Consider the following 27,450-nt stretch of genomic DNA (forward strand, 5'->3'; position numbering starts at 1 on the left):
GTCCCATTCACAGAGAGTTGGGGAATGGCTGCAATCACAGCATGTAAGATGGTGACAGATGTACCCTTAGGCCCCTCCTCCATTCAGAGATGGTCTTTCCCTTTTCACGTAAATGGCCTCCTTGACTCCGCCCTCAAACCAGCGTTCCTCCCTGTCCAGGATGTTACATCCTCATCATTGAAAGAGTGTCCACTGGCTGTAGGTGTGAATAGCGCCTGCAGGTGGCTCTTGCTGTGTTGTAGCCAGAGGTTGTTTGGTTTCCCCGATGTATAAATCCTGGCCTCCTCCTGCACTTAACAGCGTACACTATGTTACTCTGTTTGTGTCGGGGACCCGATCCTTGGGGTGGACCAGTTTTTGGCGCAGCGTGTTTTGGGGTTTAAAAGCCACAGAGACCTGGTGTTTAGAAAAAATGCGTCTCAGCTGCTCCGATACTCCTGACACGTACGGGATCACTACAGGTTTTTCGCTTGGGCAGCGGTTGTCCTTCTCTCCTGGATCGGCTGGAGCTTTCTTTAGGAGCCTTCCCAGCTTTGACAAAAGTCCAGCTGGGATAACCACATTACTCAGGGCCTTCTTGATGTTCTTCTGCCTCCCTGGCTGCTGTGTCAGTGGGGATGGTGTTCGCTCTGTGTTGTAGCGTCCTGATGACGCCCAGTTTGTGCTCCAGTGGATGATGAGAGTCAAACCTTAGATACTGATCCGTATGTGTAGGTTTACGGTACACGTCAGCTTTTAGATGTCCCCCATTACTGATGGAAATCTCACAGTCTAAGAAGGCTAACCTGCCACCTGTTCATATCCTCCCTGGTGAATTTGATGTGTCGGTCCACCGAGTTAATGTGATCCGTGAATGTGGTACGTCCTGAGATTTGATTTTCACCCAGGTGTCATCCACATACCTGAACAATGGACTTGGTGTTGTTCCAGGGTAGGATAACAAAGCCCTCGTTTTCCACTTCTCCATGTACAAATTGGCCACGATGGGTGAAACTGGGAGCCCATGGCACACCCATGTTTCTGCCTGTAGAACTGACCCTTGTATGTGAAGTAGGTGGAATGAAGACACAGTTCAAACACACTTGGTCGATGCTGAGAGTGGTCCTGTTGCTGAGGTTGGGGTCATCCTGTAATCTCTTACGAACTACCTCCAACACTTCCGTGACTGGGATGCAAGTGAAGAGAGATGTAACGTCGTACGAGACCATGGTTTCATCTGCCTCCATGATGACATCTCTCACCTTCCCAACAAACTCCAGGAAGTGGCTACAAGAAGAGGGTGAGAGACTGTCTGAAGCAGTTAGACCAAGACAAGGCTATCAACCGGACCTCATACCACAGGCTATATCCAGGGGGGTCTACACCAAGTCTGAAAGGTTTACCAAAGTTACATAAACAGGGTGCACCTTTAAGACCGATCAACTCTGTCACCTATAACATCTCCAAGTTTCTGGCTTCAATCCTCAACCTGTCACGGTCCTGGGTCTTATGACCCAGTGTTTTGAGTTTCAGTTCTTTTGATGCTGTTAGTGTATGTTCTAGCTTATTATGTTTCCTATGTGCATCTGTTTATCAGTTCCCCCTTGTATTGTCATACCCTGTGAAGTCTCCCTTGCCCTTCGCTTCGTGTGTTTCTTATCTATGTGTCTTATGTTGTCAGGTCTGCGTTTCATTAGATTTCCTGTTTTATTTTGAAGGGTTCCTGTGTCCCTAGGTTCAATGTTGTTAATGTTACGCTCCCCTTGTCACGTCGTTATGTTCATGTGTGTCAGCTGTTTCCCCATGTGTTCCCACTTTCCTCATTATCCTCCTGTGTGTATTTAGTCCGCGTGCTTTCAGTCATTCCTGGTCAGGTCGTCTGCTCATCCATGTCTCATCTCCAGGTATCTCTGTCAGTTCACTATGCTTAAGGTTTTTCATGTTTAGTTTTAGTTCACCCAGTTTAGGTTAGTGTTTAGTGTTCACCAATGCCCTATTATTTGTACCCTCATTGCTAGCCTCAATAAACGGCTTGTTTTTGTTAATCCACGCCACGTTTTGGTCTGCGTTTGAGTCCTCTTTTGCAACACATACAGTCTGCCCCAGCCAGACTGTGACAGTACGACCTGACCAGGAATGACTGAAAGCACGCGGACTAAATACACACAGGAGGATAATGAGGAAAGTGGGAACACATGGGGAAACAGCTGACACACATGAACATAAGTGCTATTCCATCTATACGCAGATGACTGCCAGCTCTACTTACCTTTTAGTCATTCTGATAGTCTCCCAACTGGACCTCTGCTTGACTGCCTTACTGATGTCAAAGCATGGATGGCAAACAACTTTTTAAATTTTAATGATCGGAAGACAGAAGCAATTTTATTTGGCCCAAATCGTTCTTCTCATACTCTGGATGTTGATCTTGCAGCTTTGACTTCCCAACTAAAGAGTTCGATCACAAATCTCGGAGTTAAAATTGATTCTGCACTCACCTTTGATGACCATGTAAACGGGGTGGTAAAATCAGCATTTTATCACCTCAGACGTTTATCAAAGGTTAAGCCCTTTCTTTCCAAGCGTGACTTGGAAAGCGTTATTCATGCCTTTATTACCTCACGTTTAGATTATTGTAATTCTCTTTTAACAGGGGTTGGGCAGGGCACTTTGTCACGCTTGCAATTAGTGCAAAATGCTGCGGCACGATTTTTAACTGGTAGAAGAAAATTTGATCACATCACTCCGATTTTGGCCTCTTTACACTGGCTTCCAATTGAATTCAGGATCCGTTTTAAAGTCCTTTTATTGGCTTTTAAATCTCTAAATGGTCTGGCACCTGTTTATTTGTCTGATTTGTTGAAGCCCCACGTCCCCACTCGTTCCCTTCGGTCAGCTGAGCAGTTGCTGCTTTCGGTCCCAAAGTCACGGCTGAAACTTAGAGGAGACCGAGCGTTCTCTGTTGCAGCGCCGATGCTTTGGAATAACCTTCCTCTCCATATTAGACAGGCTGCATCAGTGCCAGTTTTTAAGTCTTTATTAAAAACCTATTTTTATTCCCTGGCTTTTAACTCTGTGGGTAACTGACATTTTTATTTTATTTTATTTTTTTTATTTTTTTTTTTTATTTATTTATTTTTTCATTTTTTATTGTTTTTTTAACTTTATTGCTATGTCTGGTTTTATTACTATGTGCATATTAGTATTGTACAGCACTTTGGTCTACCAGGTGTGTTTTTAAAGTGCTATATAAATAAATAAATGATGATGATGATGATGATGATAACGACGTGACAAGGGGAGCGTAACATTAACAACATTGAACCTAGGGACACAGGAACCCTTCAAAATAAAACAGGAAATCTAATGAAACGCAGACCTGACAACATAAGACACATAGATAAGAAACACACGAAGCGAAGGGCAAGGGAGACTTCACAGGGTATGACAATACAAGGGGGAACTGATAAACAGATGCACATAGGAAACATAATAAGCTAGAACATACACTAACAGCATCAAAAGAACTGAAACTCAAAACACTGGGTCATAAGACCCAGGACCGTGACAGGTTGAGGATTGAAGCCAGAAACTTGGAGATGTTATAGGTGACAGAGTTGATCGGTCTTAAAGGTGCACCCTGTTTATGTAACTTTGGTAAACCTTTCAGACTTGGTGTAGACCCCTGGGTATAGCCTGTGGTATGAGGTCCGGTCAATAGCCTTGTCTTGTTCTAACTGCTTCAGACAGTCTATCACCCTCTTCTTGTAGCCACTTCCTGGGTCTCATTTCAGGGGCTCATAAGTATTTTAAATAGAATAGAATAGAATAGAATTCAACTTTATTGTCATTGCACATGCACAGGTACAGGGCAACGAAATGCAGTTTGCATCCATCCAGAAGTGCTTTAGTGATATAGATATATTACAATATATATTAGCAATAATATAGATATGTGAGTATATTACAGAAATGGGTCTATTATGGTATGTTATAATGTACACGGTATGAAGTATGTTGTGAATATTCTATAACTATAAGTATGTACAGGCTGTAGTGAGTACAAGCTATGTACAGGCTATGAACAGGATATAAATATGAAAAACTATACAGAATATGAAATAAATAACTTTACAGAATCTGAGATATACAGCTATACAGAAATGGGAACTATGCAAGTTGTAAACAGTTGTAGGATTAAAGATTATCGTATGTACAGAATGATTATTTACACAGAGCTATACAGTAGTGCAGTTAAGATAAGTGAGGGTGTAGATAGTTTCTACAGAGGCTATATAAAGTGCTGGTGGTTGTGAGTGGTGGTTCAGTCCATGTTATTATTGTGTGTTTGAGGGTACAGTTGTCCATTGTGGGTGTGTGTATGTTCAGTCCATGTTTAACGTGGGTCAGATGTCAGGAGGCAGAGTTCAGGAGTCTGACAGCTGTGGGGAAGAAGCTGTTCCGGTACCTGGTGGTCTTAGTCCGGAGGCTCCTGTGGCGCCTCCCAGAGGGCAGGAGGGTGAAGAGTCCATGTGATGGGTGACTGGGGTCTTTGATGATTTTCCCAGCCCTTTTCAGACACCGCTTCCTGTAGATGTCTTTTATGGCAGGAAGTGGTGCTCCGGCGATGCGCTGGGCAGTTTTCACGACCCTCTGCAACGCCTTCCGGTCCGAGGCAGAGCAGTTCCCGTACCAGACTGTTATACAGTTGGTCAGGATGCTCTCGATGGTGCAGCGATAGAAGTTCACCAGGATGTCTGAGGACAGGTGGTTCTCATGATAGTCTTTCTGGTTTAGCAGTACTGTGCACCTACCCTTGTCTGCCAGAAGGATGATAATGTTGTTGTCATCACTAAGTGATGTGAGTGCCTTCCTCTCCTCCATGGTGATGTTGGATGCTGGGGGCTTTGCATTGCTGAGACAGGCCGAAACTTTCGTCCATAGTTGCTCTGCTTCCACTTCTGCAATATTGTTGTTTCAAATTGCTGTTTTCTGTGGCTGTGATCAGCTCCACTAGCGGGATTTGTCTCGGCGTGACAGCAAAATTCAGCCCTTTAGCAAGGATGTTTTTCTCTGTTTGGGTGATCTGTCTGTCAGACAAATTCTTCACCCAGTTGTCCACATCCTCGGTATCATATCCTCCTCTCTTCTGGACGTTGAGGACACTCTCCGTATTTTGCTGTGGTTTCCGACGTACAACAAGTCAAACTTCTTTTGTTGCCTGGTCTTAGACTTCTTGTAAGAAGAAATTACATTGTTTTGAATGTAGAGTTTCATTTTGCAGGACAATTGAAGGGTTTTGCCCATTGTGTGGGTTTTTTTTAATTTGTGTGTAGAGTTCTGATAATATGAGGCATGCTTTCAAAAAATGTGTGTAAACAATTGGGAAAAACTGTAAAAGCTGATTAAAGGCTCAATTATAGAAAAGGATTAGGGCCACTGGAAAAAAAAAGTGGGCACGTCTTTGTTTTGTTTTTTCTTTTCCAGAATTCTGAGAAAAAGTCTGAATTCTGACTTTTTCCCCAGAATTATTTTTTCTCAGAATTCTGATTTTAATCTCAGAGTTCTTGGAAAAGAAGAAAAAAAGACATGCCCACTTTTTTTCTTTTGGTGCTCCTAATCTTCTTCCGTACTCAAAAGCTCAATGTTTGCTGATGTTTTAAATGCTGTCTGTAGCGTATCTGCAAGCACTTAGAACTGAAAGAGTAGGTTGAAGGAAGATTCTCTCTATTAAAATACATTGTAAAATGAGCTATCCAACTGAGTCCCAGCAAATTGTTGGGTTCATTTTCCTTATGAGAGGAGACAAATAAACTCAAAAGCTTTCAGTTTGTTAAGTGGTTGATGATGGAACTCTCCTTTAACAGAGTTTTTATAACATGGTGGATGTTAGAATTATTATTATTATTATTATTATTATTATTATTATTATTATTATTATTATTATTATTATTATTATTATTTGTAGTAGACTCCAAAAATGTACAGACAGCTAATGTTTAGAATAGAGTTAATATTACTCTCCCCCCCCCTCTCTGTGAATGGGACTCATGGCCACTGATCAGAGGTTGTTGATCAATGATCAGTGGGTTTTGGTCAGTGGTTGTTGATCAGTGGTCATGAGAATTTGCATAATTGAGATTAAGGAACTGCCCTCCCAGCCCATTGTTCCTTCAGTGGGCTGGTTTCAGTCATTGTGCAAATGTCCTGTTTATAAGACTGAAACCTGCAGTCAGCTGAGACTGAAGACGCCACCTGGATGATGATGAAATGTTTCTCCCACTGAAAACGCTGCGTCCAGATGAACAGAATCAACTTTTGGAGAATGTAATTTCTTCTCAAAATGGTATTTTGTTTTCAAATGACACACACAACCCATCACCAGTTGAACACTGATGTGCTTAATGTAAAATACTATGACCATTTCTTCTCCAGTCATCATAATGACTACTGTAAGCCTTTTTTTGTTTTGTGTTACACTTACTACAGACAGTACAGTGGCCTGTCAATCAATGGGGAAAAACTGTAAAAGTAGAGATGGTGTCAGTCTCACAAATCCAAACTGAAAGCTACAATAACCCAGTTTTATCTGAATTTGAAAGCAGGAAATTAGAGATCATCCAGATTTGACAAAACAAATAGAGCAGGAAGTTGTTTTTAACACCCTCCACCCCCAAAAAGGGCAAAGTCTAATATGATTTGCTGTTAGCTGAACTCAGAGTTGGAGTCAGAGCAATTTCCCTGAAAAAGTATTAATGAACTTAAAGGCAGAAACTCATCATTTTATTTTCATTCTGAATGAGATTTTTCAAATCAAGTAATATTTTTTTCAAAAACTCATTGTGCCACCTGAGTGGGTCAACTGAGCCACAGGTTGCAGAAATGATCCCCGGCTCCTGCAATAGATTTAAATATCTCGCCCAAGGATACTTAAAACCCTTATTTACCCCATTGCTTTGCAAGTATTAGTGCATGTGTGAGAAAGTTAGGAAAAGAGCTTTTAAAAACACTGTATATGTGTGAGATCAGGTAAATGAAATGTGTCCTAGAATTATATAGAATATATGGAATTAAATAGTTTTGAAATGAAAAACAGTGACAATAAAATAATAATAATAATTCTCTTACACAATGTGGATAATGTAAGAGTAAACTTTATCAGATTTTTTTCTTTTGCACTTGGAAAGCCCATTGGCTCCTGACATTATACAGTAACACTGATATGCAGCTGATCAGCCAGGTAATCTTCAATGTCCAGAAATTTAATTTAACAAGTTTGCTGATGCTCTCTTGAACAATACAGAACACTATGAATACTATAGTCAACAAATGTCAAAAAACAGTCCAGGGTACAGATGTGACAGCGATATGATTAGAGCTACAGCACAAAACAAACTTGATGGGCAGAGGAAGAGGAGAATGAAGTACAGGACGTATCAATACTTGTTTTTGTTGTAGTATAAAACTGTATCGCCCGCTTTAAGGGTCATCCGTTTTGTGGAGCAGACTGCTGGTTCACATCAAGGTCCAGCACACTGTAAGTTATAATTTCAACTGCTGAAGCGAATTCCATCTTTTAAAAGATGTACTTCCTTTAAGAAAAGAAAACGAACACAACAGTTTATGGACAAATTCTGGTTTGGGGTGAAATTGTGACAAATGTGACAATGACAATTCCTCACACCTGGGTTTTGACCATATAAATTTTAAAAAAAGCTTTTTTCATTTTGCTGTCTAAAACCTATAACACTTTTTATTTTTTTTAGTCACTGGAGAAACAGCAACAAGTAGCACGATGCTTCTCTTTGGCCTCATGGTGGCATTGTTGTCTTACTGTCACGCTGAATAAGAACCAGATGTTTAAAAAAAAAGACAGACGACAAATAAAATTAAAGAAGTAAAACATGAGTCCCAAACAAACTATTTCACTTCCCCTGAGTTACTAATGCACACATGCTTCAAAACTCATCTGCTTTTCTGTAACTTGCCTCTTTCAGACAGTGAACTTGCTGCTTATGTTTCCAGGAAGACCATGACATCTGAAAAGCTGATAGAGGCAACAAGGATGCTACTTTTTCCCTACAGCTCATCTTGTAAACTTACACTAAAATGTTGTTATGACCATAATCAGGTGACTGTGGGATTTCTCTGTGTTTTGAATGAATACCTAACATGCTAGGATTCGAAGTTGACAGTTGTCAAAGTTGATTTGGTCAGTGACAGTTACTGCAGTTATCAACCCAAGTTTCACCATTATTCCAAGTGTTAGTGGGAGTGGTTTGTTTGTTTTCTTTTTTTTCACTTTGGAATGGAAACAAACAGGTTTCATTTTAGTAGAAAAGAAAAAATGTGATACAAATGTGCTCATTATCAGCATTCTATTCATGCTTTCTAAAAACACAGTACCAGTACAATAAAAAAAAGTTGAATATGGGAATCATTTTAAAACTTTTTTTGTTATAATGCAATCTTTGTGTGGTTGACCAAAGCAGGTATTGCAAAATCTAATAGGAAACTGGATTGTAATAGATACATTTAAGAAGGAAAAATAATTAACTTAAATCTGAAAACATCTAAACCTGGTCATGTGTTCGTGTTGAAGTTGTTTTCAGACATAAATACAGCTCTGAATCTTCAATTTTTCAGCTCCCTGCTTCTTCCCTGATTTCTGTTTTTGTTGTGCCTCCTGCATTCGATATGCTGTCTTAACACTATCCTAAACTGGTTTTTATTCGGCTATTCCTAATGTATTCTGCATGTAAGAAAGGTAAAATTGTGGAACTTGATTCTCCTGATATTCTCCAGATTTTATGTTTAAAAATAGCTTTAAACACATTTACAGCACGATTTTGCAGAGGTGCTCTGTGTAAGAGTCTGTTTTGCTCACATGAGGCATGTTTCAAACTCGAATTCTGTTGCATAGTCAGAGCTTTTTGAGTTTCAAAATCTGAAAACAATGTTTAAGTGTAGCTTTCTTGTCTGTGGAGGGCAACAGTTGGGCTGTGTTACTTAATGCATGTATATGAGATATGTTTGGCTCGCTGGACTTTTTTGATAAGCAAAACACAAAGTCTATTTCAGGATTATTCTCCTGTACTGAGAGTCGTGAATACGAGTCAGCACACAGTCTTTGACCAGCAGATGTTCTCTGGTGGAGATAAGGATCTAGACCCTCCGTTCTTGTCACACTTCTTATCAGCCACCAGTGATCCGGCAGGCTTGTGCCTTTGTTCAACTTCATCCTGTGTTGAGCTGCTTTCGTCCCCATCTTCCTCTTCATTGTCACTTCTTTCATCTTTGGTTAGCTGAATGAGATGATTACAGTAAAAATACAGAATGAAAAACATGATGGGAAAATCAACAGAAAAGGAGACTGTATTTAGAAAAAAGCCGCCAAAGAGGACAAAATGTCTACTTGAAAGCAGATTTGAAATCTGAGATGCAGCAGAGAACTCTGGGTAGCAGTTTGGCTTCCTTTCAATGTAAAACACAAAGCTTTGTTGAGCATTTTGAAGCCTGAACATTAACATTTTGCTCATCACAATGCAGGTTTTTTAACAACGTAGTGACATATTTGGACGAAATGATGCATTTTAAAGTTACCACGTAAGAGTGATCTGCATTTATAGGATGCAAAGAACCACATACCTGCTATTGAAAAGATCCATTTTTGCTAGGTGTGTTGGTTTGAGTTACTAACTAACCTTCTGAACCATGTTTGGAGTATTTCAGTGAAAATTGCATGTTTTATTAGCTTTCTTACATCACTGGGAAACTAGGTCAGTAAGGTACTTAAAACCTACTTGATGGTCTGGCCTTTACCTGAGTTCTTGAAGGCTCTGGATGTTGTAGGGCTGTCTTGGTTGACATGCCTCTGCAACATCGCAGAGTTCGTTCATTAGTCAAACTTTGAACGCAGGGTACATGTTTTAATTCTGGTTGGGGAACACTGGGCCAGCTCTTTATCATCTCAAGGACGTTCGAGTTTGCCCACCCAGTCCACATGTATTTTATGGCCCTCTGAGTATCCTGTGGGTGTTCTTTAGGAGTGTGGGGTGTAAAGAGAGACGTGGATAAATACTGTCACAGCAGACTTACTGTGCCAAACATAAATTTCCTGATCATGCGTAGAATGAGGTAGGCCCAGAAAATGTGCAGACAAAGCAGGACCACCAGCATTGTGTTGAAGAAGTAGTAACCAAAGAAGGCAGGGTAATAGAGAACAGGGTAGACCCAAGTACAGTGGATCAGCCTGAAACACAAGCATATCAAAAATGTAAAAATCTGTTACATACTAAATGTAATACATGTATAGGAAATCTGCTTGAGTATGACTGAACAAAGACCAATAAACTTAGTTCACTGGTTACTTTAGACTTAATTTGAAGAAAAAAACACACAACTTAAGTCTTATTTATCGGCTTACCAAAATGGAAAGATGATCAGTCGTGTTACCATGAACACTATGGCAAACAAAACAAAGAGAGTTTTGCAGGTTTTCTCCCATTTGGCATAGTTGAATAATTTGGCAGACTAAAAGAAAAATGAGTTTTACCATTAATTAACAACACACATATACACACAGCAGGTTTTATGTAGGATAAAGACCCAGTAAGTCCCAACAATCAGTTGACCCGCATGAGAAGGCACTTGGTGACAGCGAAGGAAAAACTCCCTTTACACAGGAAGAAACCTCTGGCAGAACCAGGTCAGCCATCTCCCACGACTGGTGGAGAGTGAAAAGGGTTCAGTGAAGTAGAAACACTTCCATCATATTCTAGATCTCAAATATTTTCTTTTCTTTAATATGTGGCACACCACAAAGTAACAGAAACAGGTATTGGCACTTTGCATGTTTTATCTGCTTTCTGACAATTCACAAGAGAAAACTTCAAAAAGTGTATTTTTGAAAAATATCACCATGTGGTCATTGTTCAGAATACGTTACTGCTTAGGTGAGGTCTCATTTTTACCCATGCTGCTCGTTTTTGAGCTAAGATTCCTTTTGTGTCACAACTATTTTCATTTACCTGCAATACCAGGTGGATTTATTTTGAACTGTAAGCAGTGTCCAGTTACTAAAGGTTAATCTATACCTTCATGTGGCCACCAAACATGTGGCCGAGACTGACCTCTAGGAAAACATCGGAAGCATCATGGATAAGCATAACCAGTGTTCCTACACGGATGTAGTTGGCACACCAGGAAAAGGATAAGAGGACCAGAGTGGCCAAGTGGTGGATGATTTGCTCCTTAAAGTCCTGATGGAGATAAGAAACACACAAAAACACACAAAGAAAACTCCAATCAACACAGGGAGTACTGTTTCATCACAAATCATGTTTGCATATTAAAAAAAGGTACATGTTGTTAAATGACAGAAGGACAAGAAAAGCAAAGAGAGAGAGAGAAATACAGAAAGTCATGACGCAGAAAACAGCGCTGACTCTGCCAAGTTAAAATAAATAAATAAATAAACATTTCTAGCGTTATTTACACTTTTCATAATAGTGGAACAAGTTTCAGAATGCATCAATTATAATAATACCATTAAATATAAAAAATACCATAAAAGACAGGAAGAATTTTTTTTCCATTTCCTGCATTCTAATAGTTATCTTTGTACACTCCAACAGAATCTAATTATCAGGAGGCAAGGTTATTATCGTTAACGAAAACTAACGAAATAACGAAAACTAGAACGAATCATTTTCGTTATCGTAAATAAAATAAAAAACAAGACTTCGCAAAAAAATGAAAACCAACTAAAACTGTAATGAGTGTTCACAAAACTAACTAAAATTAACTAAATTTATAGCGAAAATGTGTTTAGCTTTCATTGATGTGTGCGTGTCCTACAATAGTCAGGGTTTTTTCTTGCTGTGTCACATTATGCCAGCAGGTGGCAGCACGTTAGTCGAATCCAATGTCGGATTACTTTGAATATGACTGTGTTTTGGATAAAGCAAGTGTCTTGTAGTGGAAAGAGACAAATTGTGAGGGACATTTCTAAAGGGGAAAAAATCCCACAAACCTTAAAGTGCACTTGAAAAGCTCACACATATATACAATAAAAATAAATAAATTAATTAATTAATTAAATTTTTTTTTAAAAAAAAGCTTGCACAAGAAGGCTAACCTAGCTTACCCTGAGAAGGTAAGGGAGCACACTCACCCCTCATCCCCAGAAACAGAAGCTAACCCCGGGCAAGGCAGTGTGATGCATCCCAAGACAACTCCACAAAAAACATTAATGCAGTGCTTCCAACAGCGAGCTGATGGCTGCTGGTTGGTCAATTTGCAGGAACATCACAAGCGAGAGGAAGCGTTGATGAATATGTTTATTGAGACGGGGACATCTACACAACTGTGTGAGTCAGTTGCCTTCAAAAAGTTTAGCAATTCACTTGAACCAAAATTACGAACACCTGGTGCTGCAAAAGTTAATAGTCTCATTGGGGCCAAGATTTATCTTTTATAGTTGCCTGCTATCAATGGTTGTTCATCTGCCCTATTTTTTTTTTTTTAAGAACCCAGAGGTTCCCCATAGGTGGGAATGTGAGTTGTCTGTCTCTGCGTGTTAGCCCTGCGACAGACTGGCGACCTGTCCAGGGTGCAGGGTATGGCAGCTGGAATAGCAACATACCCAAGGATGAGCAGAAGAGCATGACTGATATGATGAAACTGGGATTTTGTTGCACTTAAATGTTGCAAACAACTAAAACTATAACTGAAAAAAAAAAAAACTAAACTAGCAAACAAATGGTAAAAACTAATTAAAACTGATATAAATTTGAAAATCTGAAGTCAAAACTAAATAAAAATAAAAACTAATGAAAATTGCAAAACTATTAAAACCCTGTCAGGAGGTTTCATGTATTAGAAAGAAAGGGAAACTTCTTCACATGCCTGATCACAATAGGTTAAACATGTTTTGTTTTTGTTTTGTTTTTTTATCTTTCTCTACAACAGGTAGCATTGATAAGACAACTCATATGTCTTCAGAAGGGCTATAGTGTGTACTGGAAAGAAAGGGACCAAGCACCGAGTCTTAAAGGTAAGAAAATGAGATTGAATAGATGCTTGGACTGTTTTCTTTGCCATGTTGCTATGACTGATCAGTTAAAGTAGCTCCGCACCTAAAATGCCAAGACTATATCAGTCCATCATTGTGGCTGGATATCTGTTCTCACCAAGCCTGCTGTTTCTATGAAGGATAGCATTTTATTTTCAGTTGAAGTGAACTCTTTAAAATGCAGACAGTAAGACACAGAAAGTAAGGTTTAATTGTTTGTTTAGCTTTCATGTATGCCCACTCTCTTCTGTAAGATTTTCCTTTCTCTCACGATCATTTCTTAGTACTACGTATGTTCATTTTGTACAGATAGCGATTCAAATAATTCCATTAGAACGTCAGTTAAACATCTGGAATATTGATTTGGTCAGTAAGGTAGTAAATGGGGTTGTTAATCAGTTTTAGCTTCTTCGGTATCAAGAGGAGCAACAATGAGACAACCTCCAATGGACTAGTTCTTATATAGCACTTTACTACTCTGTCTGAGCACACAAAATGTTTCATGCAACTTGCCTCATTTATCAATTGACACCTATTTATACAAGCACTTTTTTCTATGCTTTATTTCTCCACAGAAGTGCTTTCTATCTAACATTCACACACATTCATACTCATGTGGATGCATCGGAGAGCAACCTAGGGTTAGTATCTTGCCCAAGTACACTTGGCTTGGCAGACTGGAGCAGCCATCGATCAAACCACCAAACTTCCAAACCTCCCATACCTCCTGAACTACAGTCATGGTGCAGTAGGCCCTGGGTTCCTCCTTGTGCATGACAATGCCTGGCCTCAAATGGTGAGAGTATGCAGACAGTGCCTGAAGGATCGAGGAATTGATACCACTGACTGGCTCCCATGCTTGCCTGACCTAAGTCCAATAGAACACCTTTGAGGCATTATGTTTCAGTTTATCCAACACTGCCAGGTTGCACCTCATGGAGGAGCTGAGTGATACCCAGGTATGGGTGAGGTCTTCTGGTTAGGTCTGTCTTCTAGTGAAACAGGTGTTTGAAGAGGAGCGGGAAGAAATAACACTTATGTACTCCCACCCCCTTCAGATATTTATAGTTCAGTCATGTAGCTGAGCAGCTGCTTCCTGAGTCTATGTAATACATTATATAACAATGATAATTTACCACACTAGAAATATCTATATTGAAAAGACCTCTTGTAGCTTAATGCTGCCCTCATCCCTGTACTGCATAAAAACCACATCTTTATACACTGATTTAAATTTGTGGACATTTGGACATTGCTTGTGCTTAACCTCACACACAGACACACAAAAACCTCTCCTAGTAGTTCTCACCACAACTCATAGCCCCACTGCAGAGAGAGAAGTGTAATATATAAAACTGTAACAATACAACTGAGCGTAAGGCAGACAAGACAAGAGACTATCAGAATAAAACAGGAAACAGAAAGTGAACTTGTGACATCAAGAAAAGATTGACTACAAAGGAGACGCTGATGGCAAGACACATGGATGAGATTAGGAATAACAAAAACCAGAAACTAGAAATAAACGCAGACCCAACAGAGAAAACTAAACTATACAGAGTTAGCACTTAAGTCATCTCTTAGATGCAGCAGAAAGAATCACGAGTCCACAACAAACTCAAAGATCCAGAGACGCAGGAACACTGAGCACCACTTTCAGTTGCTGCAATTAAATGTTGGGAAATGGACGAGCCTGCCGCTGCCGCTTTTTCAATTTGATTCTCTGCTTTTGAATTCAGGTGTCTGTAGGCTGGTCATTTTAATTTCAGTTTCAACAATATAGCATCCTTTCCAACAAATTACCCAGTCTATACGCGTACGAGTCTGCTGTGTTTTCAAAGTCTTCATTTATTTTCTTGAGCAGTATGTATAATTGCATTTGTTGAGTATTGTATTGTTGAGATTCAAATATTAATATTAGCCTGAAGTTTCGGAAAAAATAATATTACCTTTTTTAATACTAATACTCTTTCACATATTTAGAAATGGTTAAAATTATACATTACACATTATGTAAAGAAAAAAAGAAAGCAGATGAATGAACTGAATTGAAGTTTGTGGTCTCTAAGAACCACTACTTACCTTCCTCTTGACATCAAAAGCAACACTGAAGAGAAGACAGCCATAGAAACTCATTTCCAAGATATAATACCAGTACTGAGACTCTAGCATGGTCTGCAGACAGGGAGACAAAGAGACAGATTCAAGAAGACGGGACAAAATTATAATCAGTTATACAGACTAAAGGTTTGTCCCATAAGGTTCTGTTTTTTTTCCCTAGACCTTAAGGCTAAAAATAAACTGCAGAGGAATCTATTGTTTACACCAATTTGCAGCTTTCCACGTAAATGCTAGTGCAAGTTGATGCTTCTGTTAAACACTGAAAGAAAAGGAAATCTGAGTACTAGTAATTAAAGTCCCACATGGCAAGAAACATGGCAGGTTTACAATCCTTTCACACATTAAAGTATAGCCCTGTTTTTTCAGTTTGTACTGATTGCAAAAATAAATAAATGTATCGTCTGCTTTGTCTGAATGTCTGCTGAACTTCCCATCTGTAGTGGTGTACAGAAGAGAAATTACAAAAATGTGTGATGCCCAAAAATCTATGGACCTAACCGGATGTTAGACGGACATCTATAAGTAGCGTGGGATGGATGATTGGATAATTGGATCCATCATTCAATTGGATGATGGATCCAATTGAATGATGGATAATTGTTAGAATTCTGAGTTCTTTTTTTCTGAGTTTGTTTTTTACTCTTTTTTTTATTGCCCTTGCCTGTGTTTTCCATAGGTTTCCTCAGTGGTTTTGTGGTTTTCTGTGTTTTTGCTCTTGATGATTGATTGATGATTATGGCATGTGGGAGAGTATGCAACAAACCTGCTTGGGAAAACCTGTCCATACTTCCCTAGTATCATAAAGCCATTCTTTCTGCAGAAAAAAAAGGTATTATATTTGTACAGGTAATGCAAAATAAAGAAGAGTGGTGAAATGTTACGTTATAAAGAGCTGTTCAGACAAAAGCTAATGAGTAAAGAGACTTAATCATTTAACCATCACTGCCTTGAGTTGGAAAAATGTTGAAATGGTTATGTTACTTACATCATGCAGTGCTACCATTCCTCCAATAAATGCAGACAGATAGAAAACAAATCGCCAGCTGTTGGGACACAATAAAGTTGCTGTTAATATCAGAATAATCACAAATACACACACTCACAAAAGCAGAGCGTAGTAACCTGGCCTCTGTGAATTTCTTCAGAACTCCAGGGCGGTCCTGTCTGCGTCTTCTTCTAAACCAGCGCTCCACTTGTCTCGTGGACAGACTGCTTTTCTTAGACAACCCATCAATGTCAACCTGGTATTAAATACACATGCAGACAGACACAAAAACACATGCATGTTTGTTTACATATGTGTATCGTGTAGGTGCTTAAATGTATATCTCTAGCCCGCTCGTTTCAGATACATAAATAATGTAGTTTTGTCAAAACTGCAGGAATCTCTCAGGCACATTTGCAAACAAACGCTGGAATGTGTGGAGTCACACTTCAGGCTGTTGAAGGTAATTAAAGAGCAGAAATATATCCACAAGCTTTGAGACATCCGTGACTTTCACTGCGAGAAACAGTAGCTTGCAGTCAGCAGAACTCCAGAAATGTATCGACGTAATTTGTCGTGATTTGGTAATCTGTTAATAATGTACATCACTTATGGAAAATGTGCATGTCCGCTGACTCAAACCAGTACAGTTTAAAACAAATATGTTATATTTGTACATTTGTTCATAATGAAGGTGGCACAGTGGTGGAGTGGTACACACTGCAGCAAGAAAGTCCATGGTTCAGATCCGGTCTGTTCCCACTCTCTACGGGAACATGAGATTGCATCAAAAACATGCATCAAGAGGGAGGGGTGGTTGGTAGGTAGGTAGGTAGAGGGATACTTTATTGAACACAAACACATATACGGTCCCTCGCTATAACGCAGTTCACCTTTCACGGTCTCACTGTTTCGCATTGTGTTCTGCATCCTGATCGGCTGTAGACAATTGTCAATCAATCTCGTGCCGTGTCTCCTGTGGCTGGATTTTGCACCGTCAGAGGCCCCTGTGGGTGCCTTTGGTTTCATTCTTTAATACTGGACTTATTTTTCTACTAAGGTTTGAACTTTGAGAGTTTAAACAAGAGAGAAAAGTGTGAAAATGTTCACGCCTGTCTGAGAAAAGTGTATAAAGTGTGTAGTGAGGGGTTTTACAGCCTTAAAACATCTATAATAGCTGTAAAAAATAAAGTTGGCTACTTTGCAGATTTTACCTATCGTGGAATATTTTTAGAACGTAACTCCTGCGATAAATGAGGGACGATTGTACCAAATACACTAACAGAAAGCAAACTGGCTACACCAAGTTACAAAAAAAAAAAGACAAGCATTTGTACAAGAGCTGTACAAACCTAGCCTCCTAACTAAAATACAGTAAATAGCTGTGGAGCAGTGATGAACTATCCCAAAATAAGTGAAATAAGTAAATAACTGTAGTGCAATGACAGTCTAACCACCAGAATTGTACGACCAGCAAAAATGAACAGTCCTTGAGTGTGTATGGGCGAGGTTGTGAAGGGGCCCATTAGTCCACCTTACCCCTGCGCCTGACTGCTGTGTTAGATGTATAGTCCTTGGAACAAAGGACTTCCTTAGCATGTCTGTAGAGTGACAAGAGTCTGCCAATGAACTAGCTTCTCTGCTTGTTGAAGATTAAGTGTTGGTCATTGTCCATGATGGACAGCAGCTTGTTCAGGGTCCTTTTCCCTGCCACCAATGTAAAGAGCCAGCTTTCTTCACAGCTTGTCCAGCTTGTCTGTTGGCATCTCTCTTTCTCTTTTGGATGCTGCCTCACCAGGACACCAGCGCACAGAAGAGGACACTGGTGATGACTGACTTGTAAAATATAAACAAGAATTTGCTGCAGATGGTAAACAACCCTAATTTCCTCAGGAAGCTCAGCCAGCCCTTTTTTGTAGAGTATATCTATGTTCACTAACCAGTCCAGTGTGGTATCCAGACAGAGTCCCAGGTACCTGTAGGTACTGACAAATTCCAATTGATACAGGTAGTGCAGAACGCCTACCCCTGCAGAAGTCTACCTTACGTCAGTTTACAAAGTCCAGTCAAGCTCCTATACTCTCCCTCCTGTCCATCCATGATATACCCAACTATAGCTGTGTTATTAGAAAACTTCTCCATGTGACATGTTGCAGAGTTGTAGCTGAAGTCAGCCATGTACAGGGCAAAAAGGACAGCAGAGAGCACTGAGAGAGCATTTTTAGGTCACCAATGCTGCTGACCACGGTCTCTGAGGTGCAGGCTCTCAGCCTCACAAACTGTGTGAGGTTCGCTATTGAGGACACCAGGAGTCCAGCCCCATCTGCAACAACTAGTCTCTCAGTAGTGGGGATTGTATAGTGTTAAATGTGCTGGAGAAAGGACTTCCAGGTCGCACAATGGAGGTAGCTACGTAGAACTACTGCTTCTGGCTCTTTTTGGTCAAAAAGCCCCTGAAACTCGAAATACTAACAAGATAAAAAGCTAACTAGGATGGGGCTATGGTGAATGACAAACACGGCAAGGTGAAAACCAAGAGAAGGGTGATAACTATGACTGCAATGTATACTGAAGAAAGTGAAGCTAACGAAGATGGCGACATTTTGGCTAGTGCTGGGGCTAATGCTAGCAAAAAAGAATGAAATGGAGGAGAACGTCAATATTAACTCATCAATTGAAGGCGATACTTATGGAAATTAGGGAATCAGAAAAGAAAATGTGCAACAGTTTGGAGAAGTTAAGGCCAAAGTGTGCAAAACCAGCACAAGACTCAAGGAAGCAGAGAATCATATTTTGGACATGGAGGAGCAGATTCAAACAATGCAGGATGCTGTTACGGAGCTATTAAAACTACAATCCAAACTCAAGTGACAAATCACCGAAGGATAAAGTTGGGAATGAAGAGAAAAGCGCTCCCACTACTCGGTCCATTACTGCACGCTTTCTGAGTTATGAGACAAGACAAATGTGTAATATTTAGAACTATTGTGTTAATCGAGATGCAAGGAGTAGTGGTTCATGTGCAGTGTGGAAGAATTGTGCGAGGACTTCTAATCCTGGGCCCACTCCGAAGTGTGTGGGTCAGCCCACACCTGACTTGTTACATCAGATCTTACAGACCTGAAAATCCTGTTTTATTTTCTTATTATCTGTTTGATTGTTATCTTGTTAACTGTGGTTCTGAGCAGTTTGGAGAAGCGGTATTGTTATGTTTATTTTGACAACAATGTTCCATCTTAAAAATGGCAAACACTGTTAATGTCCTCTCCTTTAATGTAAATAGAATAGTCCAACATACTGTTTAAGGTAAAGAAAGAAATGATTCGTGCAGCCCTCCTACAGCAGACGCGTTTGTCAGATGAAGAACACAAAAAACTAGAACAAGGTTTTTGTTACTACGCCTATTCATTATCACAGAGATCTGGGCACTGTAGAGATTTAGCAATTTTAATATCACAACAGATCTGTTTTGAATATTTATTTGATATAAGGGATAGGGAGATCCGATATGTATTGGTAAAATGGAGAACTGATGGTTTTCCACCCACTACCCCCAATATATACGCAACTATAGGAATGACTGGGCTTTCGATAAGCACATGTTTGAGCTGATCTGAAACTGAAGCAATGCTGACATGTGGAGGGGACATGAATATAAGGCTATCCAAATTAGAAATTTCTAAAGCACATATATAGTACAGCAAAAATGGAAAATAAGTTGCATTATTATTATATGTATTATTGACATCTGGAGAGATGCTAATCCTTCTCGGCTCCCCACTCTACATACTCGAGAACTGATTATTTTACAATTATTACAATTATTTTTTCAGACCTAACAATACCAAAGGCAAACAACAACATTTTGATTGTCAGGACTAAAGGTGTGTGACTTGGTTTACCTGAGCAGGATTTCGACACTGAGTAGTGTAGTAGAACTCCAAGATAGAATTTTCCTCAGCTTTCAGATAGACTCTCTGCTTGATTCCAGCAGAAACTGCAAGTGGTGTTGCTATCCATCTGAAGTACCATAAACATAAGCAAAATGAAATTCAGCACATGATGGAAAATGACATTTTAAGGAGAACAGGTATATTGGGCTGTTACTTCTGTAGCCATGGCTGCGCTTTGTTTGTTAGGCCTGTGGCTGCAACATTTGTTGGTTTGTTTTGTTCTTTTTGTTTTATGTGTGCGTGCAGTAGCGATTGTGCTGGATGGTTGTGCTGGGATCAAATCTATCAGAGCCACACTCCAAGTTAAAGCTGAATTTTTCCATAGCAACACAAAATGAACTACAGTAGCAATAACTATATCCAGCCACAGTATCACCTGTCACAACCAGGAAGACTGGTTACATTTGTGCTTACTCCCAGCAAACACTGTTGATGGTTCACGATGAACGATTAATGAAAAGCAAGTAAGTGAAGTGTTAACCCACCACCACCCACTCCTCTACTGGAGTAGGGTTAGGTGGTTTAGGTACATAATCTGGAGCTTACCTTTCAAACAGGTATCTGATGAGTAAAAAGGCTAAGGCATAGGGGAGAGTCACATAAAGATTGGAGGCTTTGGCATAGACCCGGCCCTCTTTGTCTTCCAGGTCAGCCCATGTTAGGCCCACAGGCAACCATAGACTGTCTGACCAGAAGCATTCATACAGTGTGTCAAACATCCCTCCTCCCTAAGGGAGCCAAAAGGTTATACAAACAAAAGAGAGGCAAAGGTCATGATATTAGTAGTCATGTAGTACTATATATATATATATATATATATATATATATGTACACACACACACACTTTCCTTTACCTTACATGGGCACCAGTATGGTAACATGTTACAGTTACTAAAGTCTACATACAGATCTGTTCAGAAAACAAATATTGACTTATTGATCCTTTCCCTGAGATCACTCCCACACTTTTTCAACAAGGCCTCTCTAAACACAGAAAGAAAGAGTGCTGAAACAGGCAAGGAGTGCCTCACTTGCAACTTGGCAACATATAATTACATTTGAAAGCACTTTTTTAATAAAGTCCAAACAAAGTGATGATAATCACATAATAAAATAATGTGAATTTCAAAGATAGCTCTGTAATTCTGAAAAGGACTGTGTAATCTACTCTTCTCTACTGTAAAAGCTGAATAGTTGATTTCAAGCCCTCACCAAACGGTTTCATTTCATTCAACAGTGTTTCATAACATCTCCGTTTAGAGTTGGCTGCATTCACAGGGATCATTTTAAGAAAGCTTCAGTGCCAGCTTATTCTGATGCTGAAACTTTGTGCAACACAACCCTCTTTTAATGTTAGCCTGCACAAAACCTTTCAGCAGAAAGCCCAGCTTAACAGAGAGAGTTGATAACTAACATCATACCTGTTATATCCTACTGGGTTTTTCAGGTAAAGCAAATAAAGCTTGGCTATTGACCTTCCTTGGCAGGATACTCCTATGAAGACCAACCTTTCACAAAGAAAACGTTGTTGACTGTGTCAATGCCCACAAACCTACTGTAGATTCACTTGCATCACATTTATCTTTACAACAGTTCCCTGTAGCCATATTAGCACACTGTTAAGGAGGCTTCGCATTATAACCCCCAGTCAATAAGGGGACAATAGTTTTCATTACGGTTGTTACTTTCTCTATAAATACTTCAGCTGAAATCTACTGAGAATTGATTCAGTGTGCATGACATGTTCACCCTGCATGCTACAAACACATATCTCTAAATTTGCTGTTTTGTCATCAACGTGGAGTAGTTTTGAATACTTTAACACATTTATAAAGTTTATCTTTAATAAACACAGCACTAACAGAAAATGTAAGAATATGTATTAAATGTGCAGAAAAGTAAAAAGAGTATAATAATGTCAAAGTAAAACTAAATGAAACTTTTAAATCACCTGACTTTGTTCACCCATTAGCTCAGGCTTGGTCTGTTAGCTGTTTGTTTAGTGTTTCAAGTGACATTAAAGGAAATTTGCCTCTAGTCAAAGTATTATTTCACAGTCAAAGCCATTACCCTTCTTCATAGATGCTGGTTTTATAAATGTGATATGCTATACAGATCCTTTAAGTGACCTTGGACAAATATAGCTTCTTAAACAGCTTACCGCTATTTTTTTTTTTTTCAAGGAGGCAAACCACATAACTCAGATTTACTGTGATCTTGCTGAGAACAGAGAATCGATTCGTTACAAACCACATCACTTACTGCAGAAAAGCCTGGATCAAATATCTCCTCCTGCCCACAGTTCTAGTTTAAACACAATAGATATCTAGCAAAAACTTGGAAATATTACTCATATTCAAAGGAAGACACGCAATTTGCTTGCTAGTCACATTTCAAGGTCACAGTAAAACAAAAGCTTACCTTTTCACAGCCAGATAGAACAGGTAAGGGAACTTTTCCACATCAGCTGACTGCTTGTGTTTGCTGTGGAATATGAACACAGATGGGAAAGTCCTACGTTGCCCCCATCCCCAAACACACTCACACACCTTACCACCACCACCCCCACCATATGACAAGCAATCAGCCACTCTTGTCTTTGTTTGATATTCTTTAGGGTCACACCCACCCAGCGACAATTATCTGGGAAGGGCTTTCAGGAAGTGGAGGTAGGCTAGTGGATTGCCACAACACACAGGCTTTTTTTTCTCTCTGCCCTCAAAGGATCTAATAACATTGTTTGTACTGTGCTCCTGATAAAATACAAAAGACAAGTTCTCTGACAGAACAAACCCTCCAGGAATAGAAACTGGAAAATGTAAAAATATCCCAGATACTGTATATAATAGACATATTTCTTTAAAAAGAAAGACTAAAGAAAGAAAGAATATTTGCTAAAGTTTACCTATGTTTTATTTTTAAACTTTAGGGTGTGTGTACAGACGGAACAAATAGCACCAGGACTCTGTACTAAGCTAAAACCAATAGAGAGCTTTGATGAGACTCTAAATTAATCATTAACATAACATAAAAATGAAAAGGTACCTAAAAGTTCCTATTAAGACCAAATACAATGAAACAAACACCTTTAAACATTAAGTCTGTGCAAAAACACCCAAATGTTCATGTTCTGTTAGGGAGGTCAGTACACACATACAGACATATTAACAGAGCAAGTTAGTCTTGTACAGGACTTCCACTGCAGCCTGAGGATGGTATATAAAAACTTTTTCCTAAACAAAGAGATGTTTTGTAACCACAAGTTCTGGTTTTCAGCTACAGAGACATCACTGGTTTTTGAGGCAATTGTTGCTGAGATTTGGCGCTCTGTAAATAAAACTGAATTCAACTGACTTTATTCCAATTTACATATACAGAAGATAATATCCCCTGGCCATAAACCCACAGCTCATTTCCTGAGGATATTATTTGCTTTTTATTCATTTGTAGCCATCTCATATGATCTCATTTTTCATTTTCCTACATAAACATTTAGGATAACAAAGGAAAATGTGGTGGCAAGCTAAAAAAAATTTTTAACATTCAGATGACTCTTAAAAAAAGGAGACTCTTTTTACCCTAAGGATACACAATGCCACCAATAATGTTATATAGTCAGGTTTTTCTACAGGGTGGCCATTTATATGGATACAGCGTAATAACATGGGAATGGTTGGTGATATTAAAGTCCTGTTTGTGGCACATTAGTATATGTGAGGGGGGAGGTGGTGTGAAATCCTCTTTTGTGTGGGGTGAGGAGGGGGGTGTTGTAGGTGAAGTGTTTGAAGGTGGTGATGGCTCTATGGAGGGGGGAGAGGTGGGGGAATGAGGTGTCAAAGTGGCTCACTATCCGGTTGTTCAGTCTGACGTCACTAGCCGTGTCTGGGCCTAAACTCCGCTGCAGGTCCATATATCAAACGATCACTAGTGGCATTACTGAGAGTTGAAAAACTGTCTAAAGTCTTTCATCTTTAATAAAATGATCAGCGTTCTGCTCTACCAGGTGTAACAATTGAGTTTAACATCCAGGCATCCATGAAAACGGAATTTATGACATTTAACGGAGTTAGAAGTTAGCAGGGAGTTAGCTCGCTAGCTTCTATCTAAATACAATATAGCATGTCCTGACTGCGGGGTTTTGGAAACAAATTAAAACGTACAGCTCTGCTATCACTTCCAAGCATAAATGAAGACAGAAAACTAAACAGCAGTGACGTTTGTAGGGTTACTGAAGTTGGGCTAGCTGGTATATAATGATGTGCTACGTGACCGCTAGCGACACAGCTATGTTAGCATAATATAAACAAGCTAACTTTTTTTCCACTCGATAAAAGTTAACGTGAGTGTTCTCGGTGGTCAGGAACAAATCTGTGATCTTATGTGCTGCACAATAATGTTTAATATTTAGTATTTACTGTCATATTCCCATATATCATTGTGATGTTGTTTATTCTATTACTCTTGTTCTCTTCTGCTTGTTTTCTTTTTTCTTTCTCAGCAGGTGACCCAGGTGATTGATATATGCATTTTTTTTTCTCTGCCCGATTCTGTTGGTTTTTGTCTTTTGCCCTTCTCCCCCGTCCCTCTTCTCAGCTGTTTCTCTTTCCCTCTTTCTTTCTCCCCTTCTTTCCCCCAGTCAAGTCTGTCCCGTATTCAGTAAGTGAAAATAAAATAAACAATAAAAGGTGAATCAAATGGACCATTACGGCAAGGCTGGGATGGTCAATTTGGTAAAGTAAATCCGTTGGGCATCTTTCTTTGCCTTTAGACAACAATTCTGATGCAAAAGAGCCAAACGGGACAGGCCAAAAAAAAAAACAAAAAAAAAAAGAAAAATGAATCGCATGGCAGGATGCTCTCCCCACTAAGCGCCAACTTCAGCTCAGGAGAACAACTGAGATAATCCATCCACAATACGAGGTTAGTCATTCATATACTGCTGCATGGGCTGGGCTGTAGTTACATCCTAAGGTTTTAAAAACTGAGCTTAAATAAATGATTAGCGGTAATAAAAGCCGAGGGAGGTCAACAGTGATCACTGACTGTTTTAGGAGCTTTTTGAGATCAAATAGAAGTGGCTGTATCCTTGGGCAAGATACTAACCCCGTGTTTGCCTGCTGGTGGTGGTCAGAGGGCCGGTGGCGCCTGTGTCCGGCAGCCTCGCCTCTGTCAGTGCGCCCCAGGGCAGCTGTGGCTATGATATAGATGGACACATAAAGAAATGAAAAATTACATGTATGTGCTAACTTTCTAAACACTTTGTTACATTTATGATAAAATAGTAGTATAAAACACATTTATGTCGGCCTTGGCTCATTAGAGTCCTTGTCTTTAAATTAACTTTGTATGTTTCAGGTACTGCACTCTCAAAGACTGAATGAACTCAGCATTGGGTCATTGTGAGCATCACAGGGAAGGTTGAAGCCGCCCACTGCACCTGTATAGGCCGGAGTCGCGGAGACCTGCATCCATGTCGCTGCTCTTCTGTTTAATGTAGAAGCAACAGTGATGATCTGTGGCACAAGGACTGTTACAGATGAACCTGCATACTGGGTTTTGCTGGGTAATATGACCAATAGATACAGCCAGAGGTTGGCCATAAGATAGACTTCTCCTCTTCAGCTGCCCAAAAACGGCTCTGGATCAAAACATAAACAGACCATCCGTATGTGAACAGGTAAAAGGAGCCGTCCTCCAAAACAGAAAAATCCCACCTGCTACTGTGGAGGAGTTGTCACTGCTATTGGATCTTTGCTGGAGACACAGTAAAGCTGTGGGTTGTGGGAATGACCCATAATGTTTTATTAGGGGTCTAGATTTATGCCTGTAGTGCACTGCCATGTAAATAATTTGCATTTACTGAATATGTACTGACTGAGTCCCACTGTTCAAAAGTTGAATAAAGAAACAAACTAATTTTTGCTCTTTTTTTATTAAAACCACCTTATAGAACATCGCATCAGTTACAATGTAGAATCATTGATAGTTTACAAATGACAAAATGTTTACACAAAATCATGACAGTGTTTACACGATATCACCCACTACTAACGTTACTTTAGTTACTATCAATTACTTCAATTTATCTTTTGAAAAATTACCGCTATTTATACAGCACAAGACTTAAGAATATTTAACAGGAGCAGGTTTCATTTTTCCCTGGTTTTATTATCACACTGTTCACCAAACAGCAAACCTTCACCATCTTATCCAGAAGGGTCACCTCTTCACCCTCACATGGAAGAAGTAATCTGATTGGCATGGTGGTATGTTTGAAGCAGGTCCCTTGTGTAGCGCTGGAACCCAGTCACGAGTGTTTCATCCATTTCATAGGGCTGGTTTGCTGCAATAATGCCAAATAATTAGCAACTCTATAAATAGAAGGTAGTTCTGCAAAATCACTCAGTAGGATGTTTGTTCTAATTTGCTATGAGCTCAGAGCGCATCGAAAATAAAACTAATAGGCTATAAAGATATGAACATATTTAGAACTTACCGGAATGAAAATGTCTGGAGCACCAACAGATATTTGGAGATGGAAGAGAACTGGAGCTCGTCTCACAGCTGCTATCCAGGCTAGACGCCTTCGTTTGGTAACATCGATACACGAGCTGCCTCATGTTGCTTCCAGGTTGGGAAAGAATGAAAAGACAAACCCTTTTCAAGCTTATTCTCTTGCCGGTCGTGCGATCGAACATTGCAGCCGACCACACAGCAAGAACGAACCATGGCTATGCTTTCGCTCCTTTTTCACTTAGACCCCCAAAATGGCGGATCGGGCCAAAATCCTTTCCACGCCCACCCCCGTGACATCACGCTCCAAAGCCCTATTAGGCTAATCGTTGTGTCACTTCCGGTATTTCAGACAATCCCTTTCCGTCAAGGATTTTTAATTTGTTGTGGGTTTTTTTTTAATTTGTTGCGGTTTTTTAATTTGTTGCGATTTGCACTTCCGGCAGATCCACACGTAGAACCAGTTTCACGAAACTTAGCAAGCAGTTTGCTGACTGTAGCATGGGAGATGGGTGGTCTCGTAGGGTGTCTTGCATTGAAATCTGCTGCAATGACCCGGTTACTGCGTTCACCAGATATCAACACAATTTCGATCCGCTCCTAACATGTTAACCTCTTCGACATATCAATGGCTGTGAACAAAGAGAAACTTGTAAATAACTCATGAAAGGATAACCAAGCACACCATTGGGCAGAGAGAGTGTTCGCCCGTGGCGCCAAACAGGCTAGGACCGCCACTGTCCCTGATAGTGGCTCCAGCGTACCACACGGTGATGGAGTGAGGATGGACTCGATGATTGCAGTGTAGAATTGCATCATCGCCC

At 39.8% G+C, this 27,450-nt stretch overlaps 1 protein-coding gene across 2 annotated transcripts; it reads right to left on the bottom strand.

The window, feature by feature from the left end:
• Window positions 1-6,871: 6,871 nt before the first annotated feature.
• Window positions 6,872-23,000, bottom strand: cers3a (ceramide synthase 3a). Of its 2 annotated transcripts, none has more exons than XM_042213536.1 (11): window positions 22,376-23,000; window positions 20,660-20,841; window positions 20,063-20,180; window positions 16,298-16,416; window positions 16,161-16,218; window positions 15,939-15,989; window positions 15,137-15,229; window positions 11,112-11,240; window positions 10,406-10,512; window positions 10,078-10,231; window positions 6,872-9,284 (listed from the first exon to the last, which is right to left on the bottom strand). In XM_042213536.1, the coding sequence occupies exons 2-11, from the start codon at window positions 20,830-20,832 to the stop codon at window positions 9,096-9,098; spliced, it is 1,191 nt and encodes a 396-aa protein (XP_042069470.1). In that variant the 5' UTR covers window positions 20,833-20,841; window positions 22,376-23,000; the 3' UTR covers window positions 6,872-9,095. The 2 variants fall into 2 exon arrangements, with proteins under 2 accessions (XP_042069470.1, XP_005945782.1); XM_005945720.3 differs by having other exon boundaries at window positions 22,535-22,979.
• Between the last annotated feature and the right edge of the window lie 4,450 nt (window positions 23,001-27,450).

Source organism: Haplochromis burtoni, unplaced genomic scaffold, assembly GCF_018398535.1.
Source record: "Haplochromis burtoni strain Fernald_Lab_line unplaced genomic scaffold, NCSU_Asbu1 Contig_450, whole genome shotgun sequence".
Classification (NCBI taxonomy): domain Eukaryota; kingdom Metazoa; phylum Chordata; class Actinopteri; order Cichliformes; family Cichlidae; genus Haplochromis; species Haplochromis burtoni.

Excerpts from the sequence above, each read along its gene's own strand:
- cers3a (XM_042213536.1), bottom strand. The coding sequence starts at position 20,832 with ATGTTTGACACACTGTATGAATGCTTCTGGTCAGACAGTCTATGGTTG. Across the intron at positions 16,219-16,297 it reads AAGAAATTCACAGAGGCCAG|CTGGCGATTTGTTTTCTATC; the intron begins GTTACTACGCTC and ends GTGTCCCAACAG. Across the intron at positions 15,230-15,938 it reads GGACAGGTTTTCCCAAGCAG|ACCATGCTAGAGTCTCAGTA; the intron begins GTTTGTTGCATA and ends CCCTGTCTGCAG.